Raw genomic sequence first — 27,026 nt, forward strand, 5'->3', positions numbered from 1 at the left:
TTATGTTATTAGGGAAATTGGGTTTGATATTTAGTTTTTTTTTCGATTTCAAGATTTACAATTTTACAATTTTATTATGTAGAAAATTTACTTATTAGGAATATTGTATATTTTGAGATCATATTTCATATTTATTTTGTTTATTTCTATATAATAAATATTACAAATAAATATAATATTTAACAGATAATGATGTTTTTTTATAATTGATTATTTTGAAATCATGAACTTAGTCTACTTTGATTGAAATAGACTAACAAATAAACAATCATGAATAACCGGAAAATTTTATTCATTAACAATCAAATTGATGGTTTAATAAACTTTACCTTTATAAATTGTTACTTTCCCTATATATAATACAATATGTTAATAAAAAGAAACCCTTATTATAAATATTTAAAAGAGATATACACCGTAGAGCCACGACTCGGGTATCAATTAGGTATGATAGATTAGATAGATTTAAGAGCAAATAACTTACGCGTTTTTTGTAGATAAATTATCCAAGTCAGTATTAAATAGGAACAAGCTGTGTAATTTACTCGTGCATTGTCTTTTTCTTTGCTACTTTATTTCTAGTTGAAATTAATTTTGGCTGAATTAAGGATCTGGTCAAATTGTTTTATATCGGCCTCTTAGATGATGATTTTCTGGGACCCATGTTCTACGGATTTTCTACATCTAAATTTAAATTCGGGAAAGTTATCATATATTAGAATTACAATATATGACATCTAAAGTTTGATTTGAAATAAAAGATTCAAGATCCATTCGCAGCAGAGCTTGTAGTTTTGTTAGACCAAATACACCACTATGTTAATTTAGATAATTTGTATTGAATATTTTTCTTTTATTATTTAACAGCAGAAATTGAATATGATAATATTGGCCAATCTCGTATCAAGTGAGAAAAAAAAAATATATTTCGTATATTTACTAGTTATTATAAGTTATATTACCGAAAAAAACTAATCTAGATATTAATATACAAAAATTAATAGACTTTGTATAATTGTTAGTATGATTATACATATAATTATAAAAGTAATAAATTTATCCTTATTGAAAAATCTTAACCTCTTGAAATCTAAAACAAATAGTAAATTTATAATTAAATAATTAAATCATCTTATCTTATTAATCTTAAATAATTTTTAAAGCATGAAAAGTATTTTTGGAATGCTGCGGATCTGACTCACTTGATGATCGACATTCCGATCATCAATTAATTTATAATTCGGGCCAAAATTTAGTATTAAGAGATAGACAAATCACCACGTGATTTTATCCAACAAAATACAGCGCATGTGATCCCACAGAAACTCCAATCGAATTACTATTGACTATAGAGTCGTATTTAATGTTAATATTAATATTGTCAATTCATATTTAGAATTTTATATGTCTGATCTTTTAATGATCATCATCTATTTTAGAAAATTCGAAGGTTGCATTAATTAAATTGTGTGACGTCAAACAAATGTGATATTGTGATTTAATAGTTACTCATTATATAATTTATAATTACAAATAAATATTTATTAATACAAATATTCCACGATAAAGTTCCATTGGAACCATATAAATATATTGAACTTGTCTATTATGATATTCTTAGAAAAATACCCTCCATAAACATAAACATTTGTTTAAATTCTAGAATCTTACTCAAAAATACTTCAAATAATAAAGTGCATTTTTTATAAATTACATGAACACATTGCTTTTTTTTTTAAAAAAAAAACAACATAACTAATTAAATATGTCAAATTCACATCGTCATATGGAATATAAGTGTAATATTTATCGGACTTGTAAAATATGTAAAGAAAAACGAGTAAATTCAATATTTCCATCGAGCGAAAATAAAATTGTTGACGATTTTATTAAATCCACACAAATCAATGGTAATGTGATAATGGAATTTGTCCCGTATGATAAATTCAAATACGTAAAATTTATTGCTGAAGGAGGGTTTAGTAAAATTTATAGGGCCAATTGGATTGATGGCCCAGTAATTGGTTGGAATCATAAAGAACAAAAGTATATTCGTGGTCGTCACAAATTAGTTGCTCTTAAGGACCTCTATGATTCTGAAAACATAAGCTCCAAACAGCTGAATGAGGTATTTTTATATCTTATCTTGGTAATGATTATCGTTCCATATAATCTTAATTTGTACTTATTATTTTAGCTCAAAATATATTATTCTTATGGTCTAAAAGAAGATATTGGACTAGCCCTATAAAAAAAGAATGTCCGGAAATTGTAGCTGAAAACGTCCGGAAAATGTTTATTTGTCTGGAATATGTCCGGAATATTGCAATATTCCGGACGTTGGAAAATTTCCATTTTCCGGAAAATGTCCAGAAAATGTCTAGGAGGGTTCAGACCCAGCGTCCAGAAAGTGTCCGGAATATTGCAATTTTCTGGACGTTTTCCGGACACACGGACATTTTCCGGATGTTTTTAGCTACAATTTCCGGACATTTTTTTTTTACAGGGTAGTCTACATTAATAAATATTATGGAATAACTCAAAATCCTGAAACTCGAAAGTTTATGATAATTACAGATTATTGCAGTTTAGAGGATCTTACACATTATATAACTAATAATTTTTTTGATATTACTTGGTCACATAAGTTACGCAAATTATATGATATTCTATCCGGACTTATACATATGCATAAAGCAAATATTATTCACAAAGATTATCATAGTGGGAATATTTTTATTGAAGGTTTATCAGCAGTAACAGGTGATTTAGGATTAAATAAATCATCATTTGATGATGATGATGATAATGAGATATACGGTATTATTCCATATGTTGCTCCAGAGGTTTTGCAAGGACATAATTATACTAAAGCTTCAGATATATATAGTTTTGGTATGATCATGTGGGAATTAATGACAGGTAGAAGACCTTTTTGGGATCGAAATCATGATACAGAACTTATTATTGAAATATGTGATGGCCTTCGTCCTCCAATCACTACAAATGTACCTAAAGGCTATATTAAATTAATGAAAGAATGTTGGAATCCTGATCCCAAGAAAAGACCAACGGCCACTGACATAGGACTTAAAATTTACAGGCTTTGGCTGGATGAAGGTAAAAATCCGTGTAAAATTGTGAAATCGCAAGATATTGGGCCCATAACAAATAACCCAGGTGCTATATACAAAAGCAGACATTTAAGTAAAATGGTAAAATCTGCAGAGTCCACAAGAACCTTAGGATTTAGTAAGTCATGTTTTAAATACATTTGGATCTTAAGAATAATTCCAAATTTTATCAGTATCATTATCGGTAAGTTTCATTTTACGGTATTACTATTTTGATTTTTTTAATGAATTTATTATACTAACCAAATAAAAACACAATATTTTAGATAATACCATAAAAAAATTAAATTACTTGAAAATAAAAATACTGGTAATTAAAAGACATATTCCTTTTATTATATAATTTATATAATAATGATTTCCTTATTTTCTTTATTTGTTTAAAGAGCTTTAAGTTTGATATTGATGAAAATGTGAATTCTATTGGATTCAACAGTGGTAAGTAAACAAATTAAGTTGGTTAAAATTTAAAATTTTTTGATTGAATTCAAATTTATTATTAATCATTTTAATCAGATTATGTCACAAGGGAAATTGAGTTTGATATTTAATTTTTTTTTCGATTTCAAGTTTAAACAACTTTAGTATGCAGAAAGTATTTTCTTTATTAAAAATATTGTATATTATAAGGTCATGTATTTCATATTTTATTTGTCTATTATTAAATATCACAATAAATATAATAATATAACTGAACAAATAATGATATTATTTATATTTGATCATTTTTGCTTATTCGTGTTTTTAAAGAGAAATAGACTATCGACTATCGAGTATTTTCTAATATTTTAATAAAACAATCATGAATAACAGAAAAATTTTATTCATTAACCATCAAATTAATGATTTAATAAACTTTAAATTTAAAAATTGCTATCTTCTATTTATGTAATGTGTTACCATTAACATTTAAAAGAAATATACAATGAAACACAAAATTTAATTGACTATTTTGTTTGAGCCATGAACTCGGTAATTAATTAATTAGATAAATTTATAGTAAGAGTAAATAATTTTGCACTAATTAATAAAATAGTTGCCTTCCTACTATTTATAACTTTTTAATTTAAAAAGTAATATTTAATAATGTAGTTTTTTATTTTTTTGAATATTTCTATGTATACCAATAGTGAAAAAGTGTATATTTTTTTGCCAAATTTTGCCTTGTTACACGACTTTATCTCTAACTTTAATCAGTAAATTTGCATAATTTTGGTATCAAAAGATTCTTTCTTTAAAAGAACCATTTTTTTCTATATTATTTATAATATTAACTTAATAAAATTATAATATAAAGTTTAAAACATAGTCGGATATGACCTCAACTATAATTATCCGGGGTCCTGGTAGATTACATTACCGAAAAAACTAATTTAGATATTAATATACCGTGTCTCAAAGTCAATAGACTTTTTTTACTCATTACTTCATTATTGTTATGCAGGATAAGTAATTATAAAGGCAATAAATTTATCCTTTTTTTTAAAAAAAAAAAACTCTTGAAATATAAAAAAGAGGGAGACGAAAAATTGACCACGTAATATTTAGCCAATAAAATACAATTCACATGACCATTTAGTAATCCCAAGCCAGAGCTAAAATCAAACAAATCCTTTAAGACCGTATTATTTCCTTATCCACAATACTAATATAAATATGATCAATTTGCATAAAAAAAGAGGTATATAATCAAAAAAGGAAAATGAAGGGCGAAAAAGGATGACGTAGGTGGATGAAAGGAAGGAATATTACATGGGTTAACTATCAAACCGTCTAGTGCATTACAATAGAATATCCTTCGTTACGCTCCGGACAATTATTGAATGATTAAATTAAAAAATAGCCACGTAAATATATAATTATATGCATCTGACCCTTTGACGATCGTCATCTATTTGGAAGATCGGATTTAATTTAAACTGTGTTACAGAACTTTATTATTATTTGTATTATGCAATTATCTTTACTATTCTCCTATACGCTAATGTACTTATATTTCTGAACCAATAAAATATATAATTTGTCCAAAGAATTCGATTTAGGAAAAAATACTAGTTTAATGTTTACTCCCTTAATGATCCATATACGGTTGTTGATTTACGCATCAAGCTGATCATTTGTTTAATGGGAATTAATGGAATTTCTAACAAAATTTCCAGAATTCAAATAAAGAATTCTTCAATCTTATGTTCACCAAATAATGGAGAAAAAAAGTATATAAATATAAGAGATCATATTTTAAACGTTCTTTGATTTATTATAAATCAATCAATTAACTATAATAAACTAAAAACTGACTTTTTGATATCGGATAACATGTCTTCAGATAATATAACACAAAACACAACTAAATCAAAATCCAAATATAAAAAATGTAATGAATGCGATCGATATAAAAAATATTTCAATGAAATTCATCAAATTTGTTGTTTATGTTATGAAATTATTATACCAAGTGGAAATGGTAAAATGGTATTTGTTCCTTATGATAAATTCAAAGATGTAGAATTTGTTGCTGAAGGAGGATTTAGTGAAATATATAAAGCAACTTGGATTGATGGTCTAATAGCTAACTAGAATGTGGAAAAGTACAAGTTTTGTCATAAAAGTGTAAATTTAGTAGCTCTCAAGGAACTCAACAATTCAAAAAACATCAGTTCTAAAGACTTAAATGAGGTATAATATCCTCTTTGATTTTTGCTTGTTGATATATGACTATAAATAATAATCTATTTTTTTTTTTTAGCTCAAGATATCTTATAATATTAGCTTAAAAAAACATAATATTTATATCAATGAATATTATGGAATCGCTCAACATCCTATTACGCAAAATTTTATGATAATTACAAACTATTATGAGTTAGGAGATCTTACACATTACATAACTAAAGATTTTTTTAATATTAGTTGGGAAGATAAACTAAAGAAGCTACGAGATATCGCAACTGGAATTAAAGTGATACATACTTCAAATATTATTAATAATTTTTTCCAAAAACTAACAGGCGATCCAGGACTAAGTAAATTATCTTTAAATTATAAGTAAGTTTGATATTGGTGATAATGTAATTTCCGAATCCAAAACAATGGTAAGTGAATTACATATAATTAATAATTAATAATTTCAAATTTATTATTATATGTAAATTATGTAGCTAGGGATATTAGGTTTGATTTTTAATCTTTTTTTTGATTTTTAGTTTAATTATATTTAAATCTTTTAAAAAATTATCTTTAGGTTACATATAAATGAAATAAATCAGCTTACACCTGACATTAATTGGCTGTCTAGATGCTTAGTAATCAATAATTACAAAAACCAAACATTCAGACGATACACGTTCTTTGATAAAGTTCTAGGCAAAATAATACTTTTTAGGTTTTTCATATTTTTTTGCGGTTGGCGTAACCTTTTTACCGCGTATTTTCTTTTTTTTTTGTTTTTTTGGCGAATCACGTCACTTTAGTGACCTTGGTTACGTAGTTAGATTGTTAGATTATAATCTGCTCAATGTAACCCTGCCATCTTTATTAATTTTATTTCTATTAATGACAGATAAAGCTAAAAATTATTTTTTTACTTGTAATTATAAATTGTTCCCATGCTTTATTATTAATTGTTCTTATATTACTTGACTCTCATCCTTTTCATTTAGATTTTATACTTGCAGACTTGAAATTCAGGTAATGTGAAGCCAATGGTATTAGGTATTTTTATTTTTTTTCAAGATTTCATATAATCTACTAAAGAAATTAAATAATATTGTAAGTTTAGTATCCATAAAAAAATTATTATAGTAACAAATTGAAAGTATAATTGATCAATCTTATCGAGCATTATTGTTCATTTCTTAATTGTCAAAAGCGGAAATAAAAGAATTTTAGTAAAGAAGGGAATAATATATATAGCGCCCAAAATTTGATTTGGAAATGTATTATCACGTGAATAAAAATACGTATACACTCATAATCGTGAATTTTCTTAATACTGTAATAACGCGTATTATTTTTTTAAAAAAAATTTCACATAATACCAAATATCAGAAAATATCTAGTTATTATTATATTTATTTTAAACTTTCAAACGAAGCTTTTATGATTGTTTTTTTTACACTATTCAATTAAGACTTTATTATAATTATAGGACTTAACATGAACGTACTACCGGAATATTACACAAAATACTTCACGGTCTAATTTTTTTTCCATTTTTTTTCGTATGAATCTTGTTTAAGATACCGTATTGTACAAACTTATAACGAAAATAATATGATTCTGATTTCGGATAAAAATCACATATGTACCATTCAATGCATATTTTAAAAATACACTTAATATTTTTTAAAAGCTAATAAAATAAAGGTATTGCGGTCATCAGTGGTAAAATTATGATGTAATGCCAACTAGTGTTTATGATTTTTAATTCTGGCCAAAAGTACATCGTAATCGCCACCTATAGCAATTTTTATAAAACAAACTCAGCACTGATAAATATAAACTTATATTTGTTATCTTATTATTATTTACAATAAAGTAAAACGTTTGATAATTTATTTCAAATACTTCAGGACAAATAAGCTGCATCAATTATAAGATATACAGTATAGAAATGATAAAGTAAAAGTCGTAACTTAAAATGATATATTACTAACCGAAATTTTATAATTAATTTTTTTATCCCTATCAACCAAAATATAATACCTGAAAACTGAACAAAATGAAAAAATTTCAATTATTTTAATTATTTTAAAACAATAAAAAGATATTATTGGGCGTTTTTTATAAAACTAGTAACGATTTTGTTGATCATTTGTTGATCATTTATTTTTAAATTTATTATAAATTTTGTCACGAGATTTTCTATGGAAATCATTTCTCAATTTGTTATTAAAACACCTGCTGAATTGCCTCGAAATTGAAAATCATTTCTCTTTTTATAAAAAAATTTCCTTTTTGGTAAAAAACTCTCAAATTAATCTTATAACTTTATATGACAATGACAATGACAATGTCAATGACAATGTCAATGTCAATGTCAATGTCAATGTCAATGTCAATGTCAATGTCAATGTCAATGTCAATGTCAATGTCAATGACAATGACAATGAAAAAAACTTCTAATGCCAACTTTTCGCAAAAACTCTTCCTGTGCCACTGAAAATACCTGTTAAATTGAGACATCATTCAATATTTGCATGTTTTCATTTGTTTGCTGATCAATTTCGCTATTATAATATTATTTACTGTTGTAGCATTTTCGCTATAATTTAAAAAATTTTTAAATAATTTTAACAAAAAACATTTTATTGTTAATTAATAAATTATAGTTTTTCAATTTGATTTTTAAAATGTTAATTTTAAAATAATACATGTATTATGACAATTTCTCTCTATAAAAAAAATAAAATAAATAAAATAAATAATAAGTAGAGGTTAGAACCATCCAAAAAAACCTTAACCAGTTAATATGAAAAATATTTAAAATTTTTTTTTACTTAAAATTATACCAATTTTCGATTTTACTAACGCTAATACATTTAGTTGAAAAAAGACTATTTGAATCACTACCATTATTAATAAATAGGAAAAAATTCGGTATTAAATTTTGAGTTTGGAAACATATAACTGAATTACTAAGTCTCTGGGCAGCATTAAGTAAATCTGATCAGAATTACTGATATATTTATGGTCAAAACAGTTTTAACCAGTTAATCCTGCTAATAAGATCCTTATGTTAATTAAATTTTGACAATAATTTGTCTTATGGATTATAAAATTTTGATATTTAACACTTTTGGGATTATAGAATTTGATTATGAGGATAATGCACCATTGGAATTTTAATGGATGAGTTCCCTTCAGTGTACAAAAAGTTTTAGAAAAATTCCGAAAATCTTCTGAAAAATACTACAATCTGCAGTAAAATGTCCAAAATTATTCAAGATTTAAAAAATTTACCAGATTTTTCAAAAACCTTTTAGAAAATCTGGCAAAATTGAGTAGATTTTACGCTGGCCCCCTTTCTTGAAGTGATACAATTAATTATGATAATCAAGTTTTTTCATCTTGTACTTTACCAATTATATAAAAATCTGTAATGCTTTATTCACATTTATAGATAGTTTGCAGGTGTTTTTTTCTCTACACTCAAAATAATATAAAATCTTTCAATTTTTTTTTATCAAAAAAATTAAAAAAAATGACCGCTACTCTGTCAGTTATCGCACTTGTAGTACGTTTAAGAGAATCCTCTCACACAGCATTTGGGGACGCTATCTATCGTGAGAAAGTTTCCAATGAAAATCCTGTTTTTGGATTCAAACAGTTTTCAAACGCGCTGCACGATTATAATGAGGCGTTTAAAGAAGGGGACTTAGTCCATTTTGGTGGAAAGTTCACTATTGATGACAATAAATTAATGGTAAGTAATTTTTGTATGTATCTAAGGAATAATGACATATAATAATTTTAATAATAATTTTATAATTTACTTAATAATAATAATTATAAAAATGATAATAATCTAATAATAATAATTATAAAAATTTATAAAAATGATAATAATTTAAATAATTTTTTTAATATTAATTACAAATATAATATTTTCATTTGTCTTTTTCATATAAACAGCTCTTAGTTGAAGCGGCATGTGTGCTAGAACCTCAATTAGGACGTAATGGAGAACGTTTGAAATGGGAACCTGAAAAAATTCCATCAACAAAGCCATTCGTTCATATCACTACTTCTGCTTGTGAACCATTGTCAACATCAAATAATATGAATTTTGTTAAAACCAAATCGTTGATCTATTCACCATTTCATTCTGCTGCACGTTACATTAATTTTGAGATTGGATATTCAAGTGAATCAAAATGGCTTGAATATCTTTCTGATAAATGGAGTGAATTTGCCAATTTTTTCGTCGCTGGATTTCTTGAGGCAATTTATACAGACGGATCAACAACATACGTACAGATAGATGCAAAGTTGATCGATTATGGTGTTCGATTTCGTACTTCAACTTCAAGTAACAATTACCAACCCTCACCACAAAGATCAACCACCAACGCATTTGCTCAAAGGAGGAATAAATCAACTCCTAATTCACCAGTAAAAACACATATTACCCCAAAATCGGATTCAAATACCACAGAAATAGAAAATGCATATGAAGAAGAAAGTGATAATGATTCAGACAAAGAAGATACAGTAGGAACAAATCAATCTCCTATAGACCTGGTTATGATAGATGATAATACGCCTATTAATGCTAATAAAACTAAAAAACGCCAATTATCTGATTTGTGTGATGGTGAAATTGATCAACCTATTAAACCGAAAAGAAGTTATAATAAAAAAGGAGGTCGTGGAGGACGCGGAAAGAAATAAAAATTATTTTGCGTATTATACAAATAATAAGAAAATATGTCAAAAATCATTTCCATAAATTATAGAAATTAAATCTTAAAGAAATTAGTAACAGAAAATTTAGTATTATTCACAAGGATCCACATTTTTTTGTTAAAAAAATATTTTTTTTCTATAATAATTTGTTTCACTTCTTTTAAAAAAAGAATATACATATATTTTCTTATATATAATAAAAACATAAAATTTATGATCTGAAATTATGATATAATGGTTTAATTTTATTAAAAAAAATAAATCTTTTTATAACGAGTGATTTCGTAACTAATTAATGTACACGTTAACATAATTATTTATGCTACACATAAATCTAATCTAAATTTATCAAAAAATTTTCTTAATACTGCTTAATACAGGTTAGAATTTTTGCCAATTTACTTTTAATTTATTCATAATTTTAATATTATTTTACAATTTTACAATTGTAATAGCAGGAGATATAATTTGGCCTATCGGTCATATATGTAATACGTATTACCAATTTAAATATAGGATTTCCGATTTTAATATTGCAATATGTGATCACGTATTACGGTTATTAACAAAGAATTTTTTTATTTTTTCAGCTGATTATTTTTTTGTCTTTTCGTTTACAAAAACCTAATAAAATAGAAGTAAAATTTTATTTTTTTTCCTTAAATATAAACAAACACATTTAAATTAAATAACTCAGAATTTAAATATAAACAAATATTATAGTTTGTTTACACATATTTCAAATTATGGTTTGAGCATTTTGGCCAAAGTAAATCTTGCTCTTTAATTGAAAGTAGTTCAGCAAGTTTGAAGCTGTTAAGATATTAATCTACATGAAAGCACAGTTAATATTTTTGGAGTTATTTACATTTTTACATAATAGTACTAAGTTACAAAATTTTTTTTACCTTCAGAGCGTATTTTGGGCAGTTTAGTCAAAGTAAATCAACTTCTTATATTAATTGAAAGTTTTTTGGCGGGTCAAAATCTGCTTGGATATTAATTTTCATGAAGGTACAGTTAATACTTGAAGAGTTATTCACGTTTTTCACAATGGAATTTTATTTTTTCTATTTTATCACTTTAGAGCGTATTTTCGGCACTTTAGTCAAAGTAAATCGACTTCTTATATTAATTGAAAGTTGTTCAGCGTGTAATAATCTGTTCGAATATTGGTTTTCATGAAGGTACAGTTAATACTTGAAGAGTTATTCACGTTTTTCACAACGGTACTCATTCACGAATTTTATTTTTTCCGTTTTATCACTTCAGAGCGTATTTTGAGCACTTTAGACAAAGTAAATTGACTTCTTATATTAATTGAATGTTGTTCAGCAGGTGATAATCTACTTGGATATTAATTTTCACGAAGGTACAGTTAATACTTGAAGAATTATTCACGTTTTTCACAACACGAATTTTATTTTTTCCGTTTTGTCACTTCAGAGCGTATTTTGAGCATTTTAGTCAAAGTAAATTGACTTCTTATATTAATTGAAAGTTTTTCAGTGGGTCATAATCTGCTTGGATATTAATTTTCATGAAGGTACAGTTAATACTTGAAGGGTTATTCACGTTTTTCACAACGATACTCATTCACGAATTTTATTTTTTCCGTTTTGTCACTTCAGAGCGTATTTTGAGCATTTTAGTCAAAGTAAATTGACTTCTTATATTAATTGAAAGTTTTTCAGTGGGTCATAATCTGCTTGGATATTAATTTTCATGAAGGTACAGTTAATACTTGAAGGGTTATTCACGTTTTTCACAACGGTACTCATTCATGAATTTTATTTTTTCTGTTTTGTCACTTCAGAACGTATTTTGAACATTTTGGTTAAAGGAAATCGACTTCTTTTATTAATTAAAAGTTGTTTAGCAGTCAAAATCCAATTTTCATGAAAATGCAGTGGAGTAATTTATATTTTTTATGATCATACTATACTGAATTGCAAATAAATTTACATTCTTTAATGTATTTTTAAAATTTAAATTTTTATTTAATATTACTTAATAAATAAGGTTGCTTGCCGAAACTAGAGGGTTTCGGCAATACTTTCTATATGATTTAATTAGAGTTTCGGCATTTAAACAATTTATAAGAATAAAGACAATATGATTTTTTGTATGTAAATATTTATTTTATAATATTTAATATTAAACTAATAAAATATACGATTAAAAATATAATAAAAATTAAAATTATCTTCTATGTGGGGACCTGCTTCTACCTCTTCTTCTATCTCTACTTCTGTCCCGTCTTCTATCTCTACCTCTATCTCGTCTTCTATCTCTACTTCTTGATCTACTTCTTGATCGAGACCTTGATCGAGACCTAGATCGCGACCTCCTTCTTTCCCTTCGCAATCTATATTCATATCGACGTCGATCATGCGCAGCATGCCGCCGTCGATACTCTCGTCTAAACAGATCTAAAATCCAATAAAAATATTAATGAATTGAATGAATTGCCTAAATAAAATTAATTTAAAATAATAATTAATAATAATTACCGGTTTGTAACCAGAATTCATCGTTCATATCGGCAAAACACGCTCTATCGAAACTATTTGGGCTTGTAATAGGAATGCCGTCATCATTATTATTTATTATTCTACTGAGGTTTTCATAACCTCGTTTGAGGGCATTCCATTTTGTATAGCACTGCCTGGGTGTCGCTGCAAATCCCGTTGCAGCGAACACCCTATTTGCTATTATTGTCCATGCATTAACATGGTAGCGGTTTGAAATTCTTTCGAATTGCTGATGTAAGTTTCTTCGCTCCGCAATTAACTGTTTAGCAGCATTAATCGTCCATTGGAATACTGGTGGTGGCGGTGGAACAAAAGGTACTAATGCTGCCATTTTTTATTTTTTATGATTTTTTTGTAACTTGAAAATTAAATACAATTTGAAAATTAAAATACAATTTGGTTTTGAATTGCGAAAAAAAAATTCAAATTTCATAATATTTATAATAATTTTAAAATTCGTTATAATGTTTAAAACATGAACTGATGAACATAATAACATTCTACATAATTAAAGTATTTGTAACAAAATAAACACAGTTTTGATTCTAATGTAATAAATTTAATTAACGCAGTTCTAAATTTTTTTTTGTAATGCAGTTCTTAAAATTTATTGATCTAATGTAATAAATTTAATTAACGAAGTCCTTAAAACTTATTGATTCTAATATAATATGCTTATCCTTATTCCTTAATTAAATTGCACTATTTTTAAAATATAATATGCTTATCCTTATTCCTTAATTAAATTGCACTATTTTTAAAATATAATATGCTTATCCTTATTCCTTAATTAAATTGCAATGTTTTAAAATATAATATAAAATTACAATTGCCTGCATTGCCTGCATAATTATATGTTAACTGGACTTTGATCGCGAATATTTTGCCCTGCATAATTACATCATTTATTTCCTAAATAGTATCATTATTTAAATCACATGATATTAGAATTAATTCTCATTGGATTAACTATTGTAATTATTTCTCATTATTATTATTCCTTACTATCATCATAATTATCGTCATTAACACTTTTATTAATAGAAAATTTAAAAACAAATTTTTATAGTGATAAAAAAATTATTAAAAATACTAAATAAATAAAAGAATTACAATGATGGAAAAAAAAATGACTGACTGAAAAAGGAATAATATTCATTTAAAAAAAATTTGTAATTACAAAAACTGAAAATAACTGGATAGCTGCATCAGGACCCCGAACAATACATATAAAGGTCACATTAAAATCAAAATTTTTTACTATGATCAATAAGCAAATGATTTTGGATTCTATCTCGCCAATTATAAGTGATCTACCTACTACTAATTTGTGATACTACAGACATCCCTCGCGCTCAAATTTTGTGTTCTTACAAATCTCTCCTTATAAATTCATTTGATAGATTTCTATTATTGGGGCTTTAAAAGTTCCTTTCATTATTTTACATAATTTACAATTATAGGTTAAATTATTGAAATCAGTATCTTAATTTTTAAAATTAAATAATCCTAATTATTTCTAAAAATAAATTAATGGTCGCGACTTATTAATTTTATTATTTTAACTCCTTAAATTAACTTATCGAGTATTACTATTTTTAGACTATTTTCCTTTGTTCTGAAAATAATTTTTCTGATATGATTTTCCTTTTCCAGAATTTTCCCTCATGTAACATTTATCCTTTTATTTGTTTTGCTAATTTTTACATGTTTACGCGTCACATCTCTTCATTATATAAGTATCTTCATTTTTCCTTCCTTTCTTGTTTTTACTTAATATTTTTCAAAATTTTCCTTCACTACACCTTTACTACACATCTATTTGTTCCTTCTCAAAATGGTTGCCACTAGGAAATTTACCACCACTTCTGCTTTAATTGCTGCTCGTCCTTCTACTACTGCTGCTCGTCCTTCTACTACTGCTGCTCGTCCTTCTACTGCTGCTCGTCCTTCTACTGCTGCTCGTCCTTCTACTGCTGCTCGTCCTTCTACTACTGCTGCTGCATCAAATAAGAAACGCTGTCGACGTTCTGCCACCTCTAACCGAAAATCTAAAAATTGCTTGAAGGCTTTGAAAGCTGCCAGAAAACCAAAGGTTCAACTTCTTGAAGGTGGGTATTGTACGCAAGGTTTACTAAATGATCTTAAAAGAGGTTGCCTGCAGACAGTATATTCGTATTCTCAGGGCATGGTTCTTGACGGTTCATTACCTGTAGACGGAGTATTCATATTCCCAGTGTCCAGTTCTTAAAAGGATTTTACCTTCTGCAGATCTTTTCTAAACTATCGACTTTATCCACTTAGTTCTCGAACTAACTATCCAATTATTATCATATACACATATATACATATATTTTTTTTTAATTTAATTCAGAGGAACTTGAAAGTTGTTGTCGTCATCTTAATCATATTCAGAAACAACTTAATGAGGCACAAGACTCCCTTCATGACAGTATTCAACTAAGGTCTCAGCTGGAAGATGATCTGACTATTGCACGATCAAAAATATTAGACCTTGAAGATGAATTAACGAAGCAGCGAAAAGAACAGAGAATGTTGGGTAAAAAGTATATGGAACTAAAAGGTATATTTCAATATTATATCTTTCAACTGTTATTATATATTATTTCTTTAATTAAAAATTTTATTAGAAGAGAATTATACCATTAAAACTCGTCAACTTCGTTCTCATTCTACTACTCCCGCTACTCCTATACCATCACAACTGACTAAAAGTAAATCTAAAAAGAAAGTAAAATTTGCCACTTGATTTCTGTATTTTGGAAAGGCTTTTATTTCTTCTTTTTTTAGGTTTATGGATGATTCTTGGACAATTATTCATGGTAGGTTTATTTGTGTGGGTGTTAATGGTGACGTTATTAAACTACATTAACATCCCTTTTTTTATTTTTAGATTCCCAGATAATTTTAAACAACATTCTTCATGGTAGATCCTTTGCATGGTGTTTAATGGTGTATTGTTTAATAATATTAATGCCTTTTTTATTTTTTTTAGATTTTTGGATGGTGTCAATAAATTTTTTGGATAATTATGTGATGGTTTTAATGGTAGTACTAACCCCATTATTTACTTTGTTTTCTAGGATTTTATTATGGTACGTAGGTTTTTTATTAAATTGGGTGATAATGGTGCTATTAAACAAAACTAATAATGCCTTCTTATTTTTGTAGCGTTTTTTGGATAGGAAACGCAAATGACATTAGACGCGATGAGATATCAAAGACATCTGAGACGTATTAGAAGTTGTTTGTTGGAATCGAACCAACTGGAAAAATGTTCCAAACCATTAACAACATTTATAGTTTAGAAAGATAAAATATTAATGTAACACATATAATAAATATCTAGTTTTAAGCAAATAAAATAAATAAATGATGTTTATTAATAAATAATAATATACAATACACATAAAAATCAGTAAAATATCGGGATATATCAGGATATATTATCAATGAAACATTGTATTTTGATAATATACGGCAATAATTGAAAGTGCGAAAATTATTAGTACTCCATAAGTATTGCTCCGATTACTATGAAAATTTACGTGCAGGTAGATTCGACATCGTCGAACAACATTACTTAAACTTGAAAAGGCGATTACATTTGACTAAAATGCATTCCGAGCGTACCGACGTTAGTAAAAAAATAAAAAAAATAAAAAAATAAAGTAATATTATTGTGAAAAATACAATTTTTTTTATGAGTATGATGTCTAATTTTATGAGAATTAGATGTAATAAGTTCAATAATGTATTTGAAAACAAATTATCAGTTTAAAAATTTATTTTATAAAAATTTTTGAACGTGTGAAATTTAATTTTATTTTTTATATATAAAAAATTACTCCTGTTACGCAAATCTATATATGACTATTCATTTCTAATTTATTTGCTACGCAAATACAAATATGACGTTATGGAAATTTTACCCCTAAATACACAAAATTCTATATGACTTAATAAAAAATTTTATATGATGAATAAGCAAATTTTTTTGTTACCGTTCATTCCAAAAGGATGGGAATAGAAAAATTATTATTAATACAACTGAGTTTTTTTGTAAAAAAAGTGATTAAAATTTCATTAACTGGAAAAATTATATTAGCAATAAAGAATTGTGTACATATGAACATATGACCTGACCGCTAATCAAATAACATGGACAGATCATGTTACATAATTCAAATTATTTATACAGACAGTATGACAGAATATTTCTCGGTTTACACAATTTTTTAAAAAGCTATCAATCGGCCGGTAAGTTGTACAACCGATACCAAAACTGCATATATATATAGTAAATAAATAATATTAAATTAATATTAATAATAAATAAATATTGCACATAATTATAATTTATTTATTAAATATATTAAATAATTCACTCAGTTTATACAATTATCGATCAGCCAGTAAGTTATATGGCCAATACCAAAACTGTGGTTTTTAATATATATATATAGTTAATAAATAATATTAATTATTTATCAATATATTAAATAATTTTAGATATAACAGCTAAGTCATATATATAGCGAATAATAATTGCATTAATTACATGATAAATAAAATGAATAATCACGTATTTTACATTATTTTTAGGAAAAAACTGGTAATTAATTACCAGAATTACAAATAAGAAAAATAAGATAATAAAATCCATGTATTACATAACACATATGATCTTCGGGAATCGGATATTTTGGCAGGTTTCGGCCTATCTTAAGATTCGGCCTAATTTTGAAGTTTCAGTCAAAATTACAAATTTCAGCCAAAATTTTGGATTTCTGGAATTTTATTGGTTAAACCCTTTCACAATTTAAAAATAGGGTTTTAGTAAAAGACCCTTTATTTTGGTATATTAACACTGAAATGTAATTAAAATTCTTACATTAATAAATACATTTTTAATTTTTTCATATAATATAAAACTATGAGTTTTACTGTTAATCATTGGAGAGTTGAAGTATCAGATAATGATTCTGAATCTTATTTGAACTCAGAACATGAAAATTTTGATAGTTCATTATTTTCAAGTTATGCAGTTCGTCAACAAGCTAATGCAGATCATTCTCGAATTCCAATTCAACCATCTTTGTCTTCTGCAAACATCACCTTTAGAGCTTATTTTCCATCCTGGCAACCTTCTATAAAATTGTGTAACTTACAAGATCGGTTTAATACAACTATTCTTACTCAATATCCATGTGTTCCATGTAGTTATTGTTCTCGTTTACAGTATCCAACAAAGGCAAAGTGGGAACTATATGATAGAACATTTAAATATCCTTTAGAAGAAGCTTATTCAAATAATCCACAAATCACATTAGTTTTTCATACTGATGATTCTCAACCTGCACGTATAGCAACATGTTCTTCTTGTTATAATTCTAATAATCATCTTAAAATACCAATTCCTGATCCTATACCTGATGAAATTCAAAGTGTGCCTTTATATCATCGAATTTATCTCTCACCTATTCATCTTAGTTGTTCATTAGGCCGAGTTCCAAATAGCAATGCTTACACAAACTATCGTCACTTAACTGGAACCTTTAACTACTCAAAAAATATTAATGCACTTGCATTATATTCTGGTACCATTGGTGCTATACTAAATAATAATCAATCAAATTCATGGTATCATTCTTCACTTGATAATGCAGCAAGATGGTTACGAGATCATAATCCTTATTTTAAACCATATCAAACTTTAATTAATCGTGGAACATGGGATGGGGCACCAATTATCTTTCCAAATGCCTCACTTAGTAATACTTCTCAAAATCAAGACCATCCATTATTTAACATTAATTCACGTCCTTCTGCTGTAATACTACCTCCCTATGAACTTGATGCAGAAATTCATAATGAAGATTACCATTATAATCGATTAATGGCAGGATTTTTAACTGATCCATATAATAAAAAATTACCAATATCTTTTTATGATAAAAATATTGAACCACTTTTATTTCCTGACCTTTTTCCATATGGAAAAGGATTTTATATAAATGATGAAAATACAAATCGGCGATTTACAGATAGTTTAGGTAATTATGCAAAATCTTTACTACTTTGTCCTGATCCCAGATGGAGATTATCTTGGTATTGGCCTCATTATATTTATTTAACAATTGAAAAATTAAGAAATCACCAAAATAGAAATCGAATTTTAAATCAATATAATACTTCACTATCACATCAATTAACAACAGCAGATTTAATTACCAATAGTATTTATACTGGACGTCCAATAATTAATGAAAAAAATACAACAACTATACCTTCTTATATTAGAACGGGAGATTCTTATTTTCGCCAAAAAGAACATCATATTAATACTATGGTTCAAGGATTTGGTTTACCACAAATTTTTTATACTATGACTATGGCTGAAAATCATTGGTCACATTTAAAAAATATTTTATTAAAAACTGATAACAAAGATCCCTTCCTTCTAATCGTCCATTTCATACCTACTTGCATTATCATCATCGTTTAGCATCAATGCATCAATATCTTTGGAAAAATCCAAATTTAACTGATTGGGGTAACTGGTTACATCATTTTGAACGTGATGAATTTCAAAATCGTGGAGCAATTCATACACATGGTATAGCTTATTTATCTAAATCAATTTCTGAATTAATTGATTCTAATGTAATTAGAGCAGATATGCCAGATCCCAATTCTGAACCAGAATTATATGAATTGGTTAAAAAACATCAAATTCATACTTGTGATTCACGTTGTGGAGGTCCAGCTCCATCTGGTTCACGTTGCAAAAAAGGTTTTCCTCAACCATATTCAGATACTACACATGAAGATCCTAATTCCTTAAGATATATTTATCGTCGTACTAAAGAAGAAGATTTATATGTTATTCCATATCATGCACCAACATTATTTTTATGGAATGGTCATATTAATTTTCAATATGTAACAACACATCAATTTGCAAAATATATGACTAAGTATGTTACAAAATCTGAACCATCAGAATATTTTGATATTTCTGAACCTGATGCATTTCGAAAACATATTTTAGCAAGACGTCTTGGATCAATGGAATTAATGATTCTTTTACTTGGATATTCAATATGTCGATCATCAATTGCTGTTGAATTTCTTCCTTCTATTCCTCCTGAAATAAGAACTAAATCTATAAAACCACTTTATTTATTACAACAAGAAGAACAATTATCTCCCTATTGGGATGATGCCATTGATAAATATTTTGATCGTCCATCTGATAATGAATTTGATAGTATGACATATCCTTTTTATCATCGCAATTATACTATACAAAAAAGTCAGCCAAAAAATGGAATATATTATATAGATAAAAAAAACCGCTTTGTAAGAAAAAGACAAAAAGAAATTCTTGTACGTTTTCAACATTTAACAATTCAGCAATCAGAATCATTTTATTATCAACAATTACTACTTAGATTACCTGTTAGAAGTGAAACTGATTTAAAAAGCTTATATCAAACTTATAAAGCTCATTTTGAAGCTAAATATCCTACTGAATATTCATTAACTTTAAATTTTGTACAAAATTCAATGCAATCTAATATTCAAAGATATACAAATAATTATCAAAATTTAGTTAATAATTTGATATCTTCATTGCATGTAAACTTACAAGAAATTATTGGAAATCAGTTAAATAATTTGTTACGTCAACCTATTCGCTCTTTAAATCTCTCATCTATGCTACTTTCTGAAGATCAATACAAAATAATGAATATACTTACAAATAGTTGGGGAGAAAGATTACATTCTAAACATCCTTATTTTTTTCTAACTGGTTCAGCAGGTACTGGTAAATCTTTTATGATACATCTAATTAAAAATTTTTTAGCTGATAAAAAAACTGAATATTTATTGATGGCTCCTACTGGTGTTGCTGCACAAAATGTAAATGGAAAAACTATACATTCAGCACTATATATTAGAAATACCCAAACCTATTTTGAAACATTATCTCATTATAATAATCAACAATTTGAAAAACTTAGCCAGATTAAAGCTATTATAATTGAAGAAGTATCAATGGTATCATCAATTCTTTTATCTTTTATTAGTTCATTATTTGCAAAAATTAACAAATCACCAGTACCTTTTGGTGGAATTCCAACTTTACTAATTGGAGATATTGCTCAACTTCCACCTGTAAGTGGTAAACAAGTTTTTTATGCTCCAGAATGGCAAGAATTTTTCCCACTTTTTCTTACAACTTCTCATCGCCAACAAGATAGATCATTTTATAATATATTAGAAGAAATGCGAATAGGAAATATAAGTTCAGAAACAAGAAGATTAATTGATGAAAAAGTGCAATCATATCAAAGTAACAATGAAATGTCAACTGATACTACCTATATTTTTGGATTTCGTCATAGTGCAGATTCAATTAATAATTTAATCTGTGGTTATCTTCCTATTTTTAAAGATATCTCCTCTGGATTTTTAATTTCTACAGCTATTGATTATGTTAATGAAAAAGAATGTATACCAAAAGAATATGATAAACAATTTAGACATTATACTAATTTACCATCTGAATTAATAATAAGAGAAGGAGCAAGAGTAATGTTTCTAACTAACAAATTATTTAATGAACAACTTTGTAATGGATCAATTGGTGTGGTAACTAAATTAATAAATGAAAATCAAGTAGAAGTGGCATTTCCAATAAATAATGGGATAAATCAAGTTATAGTAGAAAAAATTACAACTTATTTTAACTTACATGGAGCTTCAGCACAACGAACACAATTTCCACTTCAAAATGCATTTGCTCTAACTGTACACAAGACACAAGGCCTTACATTACCCCATGTAACTGTATCATTGGATGAACAAATGTTTGCTCATGGGCAATCTTATGTAGCAATAAGTCGTGCCACATCTTGGGAAAATCTAGAAATCCAATCTTTTGATCCAAATGCAATAAAAGTAGATGATGCAATGTTGTCAGAATTAAATAGATTACAGGAGAAGTTCAATACAATGTATTTATCATAATAGCATCCAATCTAATTTTTTTAAATCACTATACTTAACATTATCATCATATCTAATATTTTACTAAAATTAATACAAACTATTATATTTATATTTATCTTTATATTATTACCACTTAACATGTTACAGGATCAATTCATTTTGATCATTAAATATAATATTTCTTTAATAAAACTAATAAACTCAAAATAAACCATAAAATTTATTATTTGATAAAAATACAAAATACAAATCAACTTTTTAATATAAACCCTATTATATTACTTAAAATATATATAAATAATTACTGAATAATGCAATAATTATATTATAACTCACTAACAATACCAAATTACCCTAGTTAGAAAAACAGATTTCTTTGAAATTTGTGGATCTCAACAATTTATATGAATAGGGATTTCGCAAAATATGACCCCTTCCTGAGGTCGATTTCTCTCATTCAACATTTTACAAAACAGCCGAAATTTATTGAATTTGAAAAAAAATGTATTCGTTAACAGAAACGAACGAATAACCTCGAAAAATTAATTAAAGATACAAATGCTTTCATAGAAATCTTATATCATCACACGACTAAAAATCTAATATAATAACAAGTTTATTTTACACAAGCACTAAAAATGTACAATACAGATAATCTTGGTTGTAAAGTTGGGGTGCGCTGTCAATCAATCAAATCAAAACTATATATGGTATCATATGAATAGTTTAACTGGCCTTATAATAAATTTCTTATTAAACTGTTATATTTTTATTTTTTAAATAACTCTGAATCTTATCATTTCAAATTTCGCAAAAATATTCAAAATAACTGACTCTTCCATGAAATACCCTGTTTTTTCGAAAAAAAAAATCATTACTAATACTATTAATATTTCGAAAACAAAAAATAAACATTCTGACTAAAAAAATTCGGAACTTTCAAAAAAACGAGGTATTACATGTTACTCTAAGTCATCATGTATTCTTAATTCTTTCATGTATTTGGCATTGTTTAATGTTAATAGAACACTAATAGAACGTGAGTTATTTAATTTTAAGCTTTCGAATATTTTAATGGGAAATGCCACGGAGCCCGCCACTTGAAAAGAGCACGTGAAATTCAAGCTCAAAAGAAAAGCCATTCAAATATTTGCTAATTACAAATAAAAAATCAGCAACGTAATGTAAATTTCGAAAAAAAATGCCGGAATAAACCATACTATTTAAATCAATACTATATTGGAATTACAAAAAAAAATCTTCAATAGTAAATTTTCATATATACCATATATAGTTTTGATTTGATTGATTGACAGCGCACCCCATTGTAAAGTGTAAACGTATTAAATGATTATTAATAAATAATTCCACTATCTCATCTCTTTAGTGCATATTCAGGTTTTTACAGAAAAGGGGATATACCGGAAATATCAAAAAATTTTTTTACAAAAAAAAAAGTTCTCGTGTGGCGTAAATATAGTTTGCACTATTATGATTTTGGTTAGCATCAAGCTTATGGTGATTGGCTCTTTTTTGTGCTTAATAAAAGAATTTGGAAATTTTTATGTTTGCATTGAATGAATGAATCGCTTCCTATTAGGGGTTATGCTGATCATCATAAAAATCATAAGAAAAAAGAAAACGAACAAATGATTACCAAAAAGAATTCTCATTTAATTTCCAATTTTAGCTTAAAAAATTTTTTTTTTACAATAATAAGTATTTTCCTTTTTCTTTAAAAAATAAATAAAAAGATTTCTTATAAATAGAACTTTTCATTTGCATTGATGGCATTGTCTTGCATAAAAACTTATGAAATAATCAATTTTTATGTAACAACTTATACTATAAAAAATTCGAAAAAAAGATATATTCGCACATTCAATAAATGAGATTTCTCATTACTTCTTATCAATTATTAATATTTATTTATTATAAATAATTAAACATTATATTATGGTATCATATATTAATAAACTACTTGTAAAAAGACAAAGTACGAGTGGTAGTGTATGTAAATTAGTATTAGGAGGTCTACAACCAGCTGATGAATTATTATGTTGTGAGGATAATTTACCCTGTTTGGCTAGTTCCCCCATATGTTCCTCTACTAATAAATTGACTCGCTGTTTTTTCATTAATAAACTGGGTGCTTGTGAGCGAAATGATACTCTAGCCAAAACGGTTTGTCAATATCAAGATGGTGTTTATTGTCTCAAGGGAGAAACTGACATACCATACGATGAGGACCAACTAGGCGGTTGGAATGTAATATATTGGATCTTTGCTCGATATACTGCAATTAGGTCAGTTAACGGTTATACCGACGAAAAAACAGGTCCCCTTCCGGGAGCGCCACCTCCAGCACCGGCAGCGCCACCACCGCCGGGAGGAGAACTTCCATCCAAAGCACCCAAAGGACTTCAAAATCCCAGTTCTATGGTCTGTTCGGATTCTATGGCCTCAGGAATATGTCAAATTAAAGATGATTCTGGATACAAAAACTTTAACTATATTGTAGAAATATGTAATAATGATATTGATATCATAAATTCTCCTCCTCAAATATACAATTACAATTCTACTACTACTGTTTCTACTACTGTTTCTACTACTGTTAGTATTACAACAACCATATTATCACCTCCAAAAACTATTATCACCACGGTTACAGAAAATTCGCAGAGTTCGCAGAATTCGCAGAGTTCGCATTCTGGTACTAATCATTTAGAGACGGGAAGTTTATCTTCTTTACTACTTGTTATTTTGCTAATTATTACCACAGGAAACATAATCGGCAGAAGGAAATTTGGAATATTTTGCACCATATAGTACCGTGTCAATAAACATTTTTTTACGGAATTTTAATAATGATGAGGGATACCGGTTTTATAAAATTTTTATATCATTTTTATAATATTTGAATAATATACTATGTTAATTCGGTAAAGGCAAAATTTTCAAGAATTTTATTATAATAAATAGTTATTTGATGGGCGGTCGAAGGTCGATACCCCTATCCAATAATAATCAATCAAGACGCTATTTTTTTTTCAGATTAAGGTTCCAACATTTGTGAACCATTAAAAGTGATGAAATATTTTTTTCTAAGTTTGATAAATCAAGTTTTAAAGAATTTTATAAAACTTATGGAATAACGTTACCAGAGGGCGCGCAAGAAGCAGTATTTATTTCCAAAAATAATTCCCACACGGCACGGCAGAAGTATAATTATATAAAATAAAGAAGTTCACTAATAAGCGAATATTATTATACAGTACTGTATAAATGAATTAATAAAAAATAAATATTTACAATTTATCTGAAATATTTTCAATAAATTTTATTTTAAAAAATTACAATATAAATAAAAACGAAAGAGTAAAAACGATTGTCTCTCAATTTTTATCCTAAAATTTTTGTCATTTATCAAATCTTTAAATATCGATATTATTTTTAGTTAGAATTTCAGAGATTTAAAAGCACAAGTACATTAATTTGTAATCCATTTATTTACTAAACACTGTAATTAAAAATATATTAAAATAAAAAAAAAATATAGTTATATGATGTACAGTACAAAATAGAATTATATCTTAACTCCTCCCGCTAATTATGTATCCTAAGCTAGTAAGTAGCAATACTACAAGTAGTAGAGAATATACTCCTCCTACTACTGATATAATCATTAATTGAAAAAACTGCAGTATTATGACTAAAGACTACATCTATTATATTCCAATCACTCATTTGCTACTATCGTATGATTGTATTTTTTGAATAAAAAATTTTAATGTAAATTACAAAAAAAAAATTAAATTGATTTATTTGTTAATTTCAGAGTTACTTATCATTATTATATGTACTACGGCCCTACCACAAAGGATCTTCCTAAGAAGTGCCTTTGGATATTCTCCCGAGGACTTCCCCTCCGGAAAGGTAAACGGAGTCGTCGAATAAGAGTCAGCAATAAGGGTTTTATAAGACCGTTTCCTTTGGCATAATGCTGCACAATGCTCCACCTGTAAATATTTCGCATAGCACTATGCCGTTCCACAACCAATCGGTCCTATCGCAGGACTGCAACAAATAGCAAGCTTACTAAAAGTAAGCGCCTATGCTCCAACTTAGAATATTTAGGAAAATTGGTGGGAATTTTTCTTCCTCCTAAAAATAAATATAATAATAATAATTAATAATAAATATTATGCTTGAAATCAAGTCCCCGGCGATGCGAATGTTCTACAGTACTGAATTTTATTTTTGAAGTACTTTGAATTTTGAAATTTTGCAACCTGATTATTTGTCAACTATAGAAATTTCCTATGGAATTTGAGTTCCTTGTGGAAAATTACGTAAAATAGTCGGCAGTAAATTTCGTATTTCTGCAATCATACCATAATAATATGATGACGAAGAGGAAGTTTTTTGTTTCATTTGATTAAAATACATTATTTATAAATCATAATACTTCCATTATATTGTCATATTTGTTATTATAGTTTTTTAAAGTAATTCATACTCATTCATTTAATATTATTTCTCTTTTTTTTTATATATATGGACCAGGCTGGGGCTCGGACCAATCTTGTGATTTTAAGACTTCATATAACCATTCAGAAAAAGTAAAGTACAAATTATCACAATAACTTTATTAAAAATATCTACCATGTAAATTTCATGATTCTAATTAAAAAAACACAAGTTATAAAGACGGTTTTTGAGAAATCCCATTTTTTCCCAAATGATTGTCAAGAGTAAACTGATTTTGTTTAATGAATCAAATAACACAATGCTAATTAGTCGAAAACAAAACACTCCTAAACCAATCTTTACAATATAAAATGTAATGAATTTAATAAAAAGAGAAAAAATTTCGATGAAACTCAACAAATTTGTAAAGCCTTTG

At 26.8% G+C, this 27,026-nt stretch overlaps 6 protein-coding genes across 8 annotated transcripts; all 6 read left to right on the forward strand.

The window, feature by feature from the left end:
* Window positions 1–1,765: 1,765 nt before the first annotated feature.
* On the forward strand, window positions 1,766–2,251 carry OCT59_009372 (uncharacterized protein; the record flags this gene model as incomplete). Its single annotated transcript, XM_066133504.1, has 2 exons — window positions 1,766–2,128; window positions 2,198–2,251. 2 exons carry the CDS (start codon window positions 1,766–1,768, stop codon window positions 2,249–2,251), a joined length of 417 nt encoding a protein of 138 aa, XP_065999938.1.
* Window positions 2,252–2,687: 436 nt separating this feature from the next.
* OCT59_009373 (uncharacterized protein) lies at window positions 2,688–3,685 on the forward strand (the record flags this gene model as incomplete). Its single annotated transcript, XM_066133505.1, has 5 exons — window positions 2,688–2,820; window positions 3,040–3,318; window positions 3,401–3,444; window positions 3,521–3,572; window positions 3,651–3,685. 5 exons carry the CDS (start codon window positions 2,688–2,690, stop codon window positions 3,683–3,685), a joined length of 543 nt encoding a protein of 180 aa, XP_065999939.1.
* Window positions 3,686–5,450: 1,765 nt separating this feature from the next.
* Window positions 5,451–5,711, forward strand: OCT59_009374 (uncharacterized protein; the record flags this gene model as incomplete). The annotated part of the gene is made up of 1 exon (XM_066133506.1): window positions 5,451–5,711. The coding sequence occupies one exon, from the start codon at window positions 5,451–5,453 to the stop codon at window positions 5,709–5,711; it is 261 nt and encodes an 86-aa protein (XP_065999940.1).
* A 3,625-nt stretch (window positions 5,712–9,336) lies between these two features.
* OCT59_009375 (uncharacterized protein) lies at window positions 9,337–10,526 on the forward strand (the record flags this gene model as incomplete). 3 transcript variants are annotated; one of them, XM_066133509.1, is made up of 2 exons in its annotated part: window positions 9,337–9,558; window positions 9,768–10,526. In XM_066133509.1, 2 exons carry the CDS (start codon window positions 9,337–9,339, stop codon window positions 10,524–10,526), a joined length of 981 nt encoding a protein of 326 aa, XP_065999943.1. The 3 variants fall into 3 exon arrangements, with proteins under 3 accessions (XP_065999943.1, XP_065999941.1, XP_065999942.1); XM_066133507.1 differs by having other exon boundaries at window positions 9,556–9,558; XM_066133508.1 differs by lacking the exon at window positions 9,337–9,558 and having other exon boundaries at window positions 10,034–10,038; window positions 10,166–10,526.
* A 4,386-nt stretch (window positions 10,527–14,912) lies between these two features.
* OCT59_009376 (uncharacterized protein) lies at window positions 14,913–16,337 on the forward strand (the record flags this gene model as incomplete). The annotated part of the gene is made up of 7 exons (XM_066133510.1): window positions 14,913–15,186; window positions 15,450–15,659; window positions 15,727–15,810; window positions 15,887–15,922; window positions 15,990–16,022; window positions 16,092–16,191; window positions 16,268–16,337. The coding sequence occupies 7 exons, from the start codon at window positions 14,913–14,915 to the stop codon at window positions 16,335–16,337; spliced, it is 807 nt and encodes a 268-aa protein (XP_065999944.1).
* Window positions 16,338–24,073: 7,736 nt separating this feature from the next.
* On the forward strand, window positions 24,074–24,949 carry OCT59_009377 (uncharacterized protein; the record flags this gene model as incomplete). Its single annotated transcript, XM_025330677.2, has 1 exon — window positions 24,074–24,949. One exon carries the CDS (start codon window positions 24,074–24,076, stop codon window positions 24,947–24,949), a length of 876 nt encoding a protein of 291 aa, XP_025170808.1.
* Window positions 24,950–27,026: the final 2,077 nt, after the last annotated feature.

Source organism: Rhizophagus irregularis, chromosome 17 (assembly GCF_026210795.1).
Source record: "Rhizophagus irregularis chromosome 17, complete sequence".
Taxonomy (NCBI): domain Eukaryota; kingdom Fungi; phylum Glomeromycota; class Glomeromycetes; order Glomerales; family Glomeraceae; genus Rhizophagus; species Rhizophagus irregularis.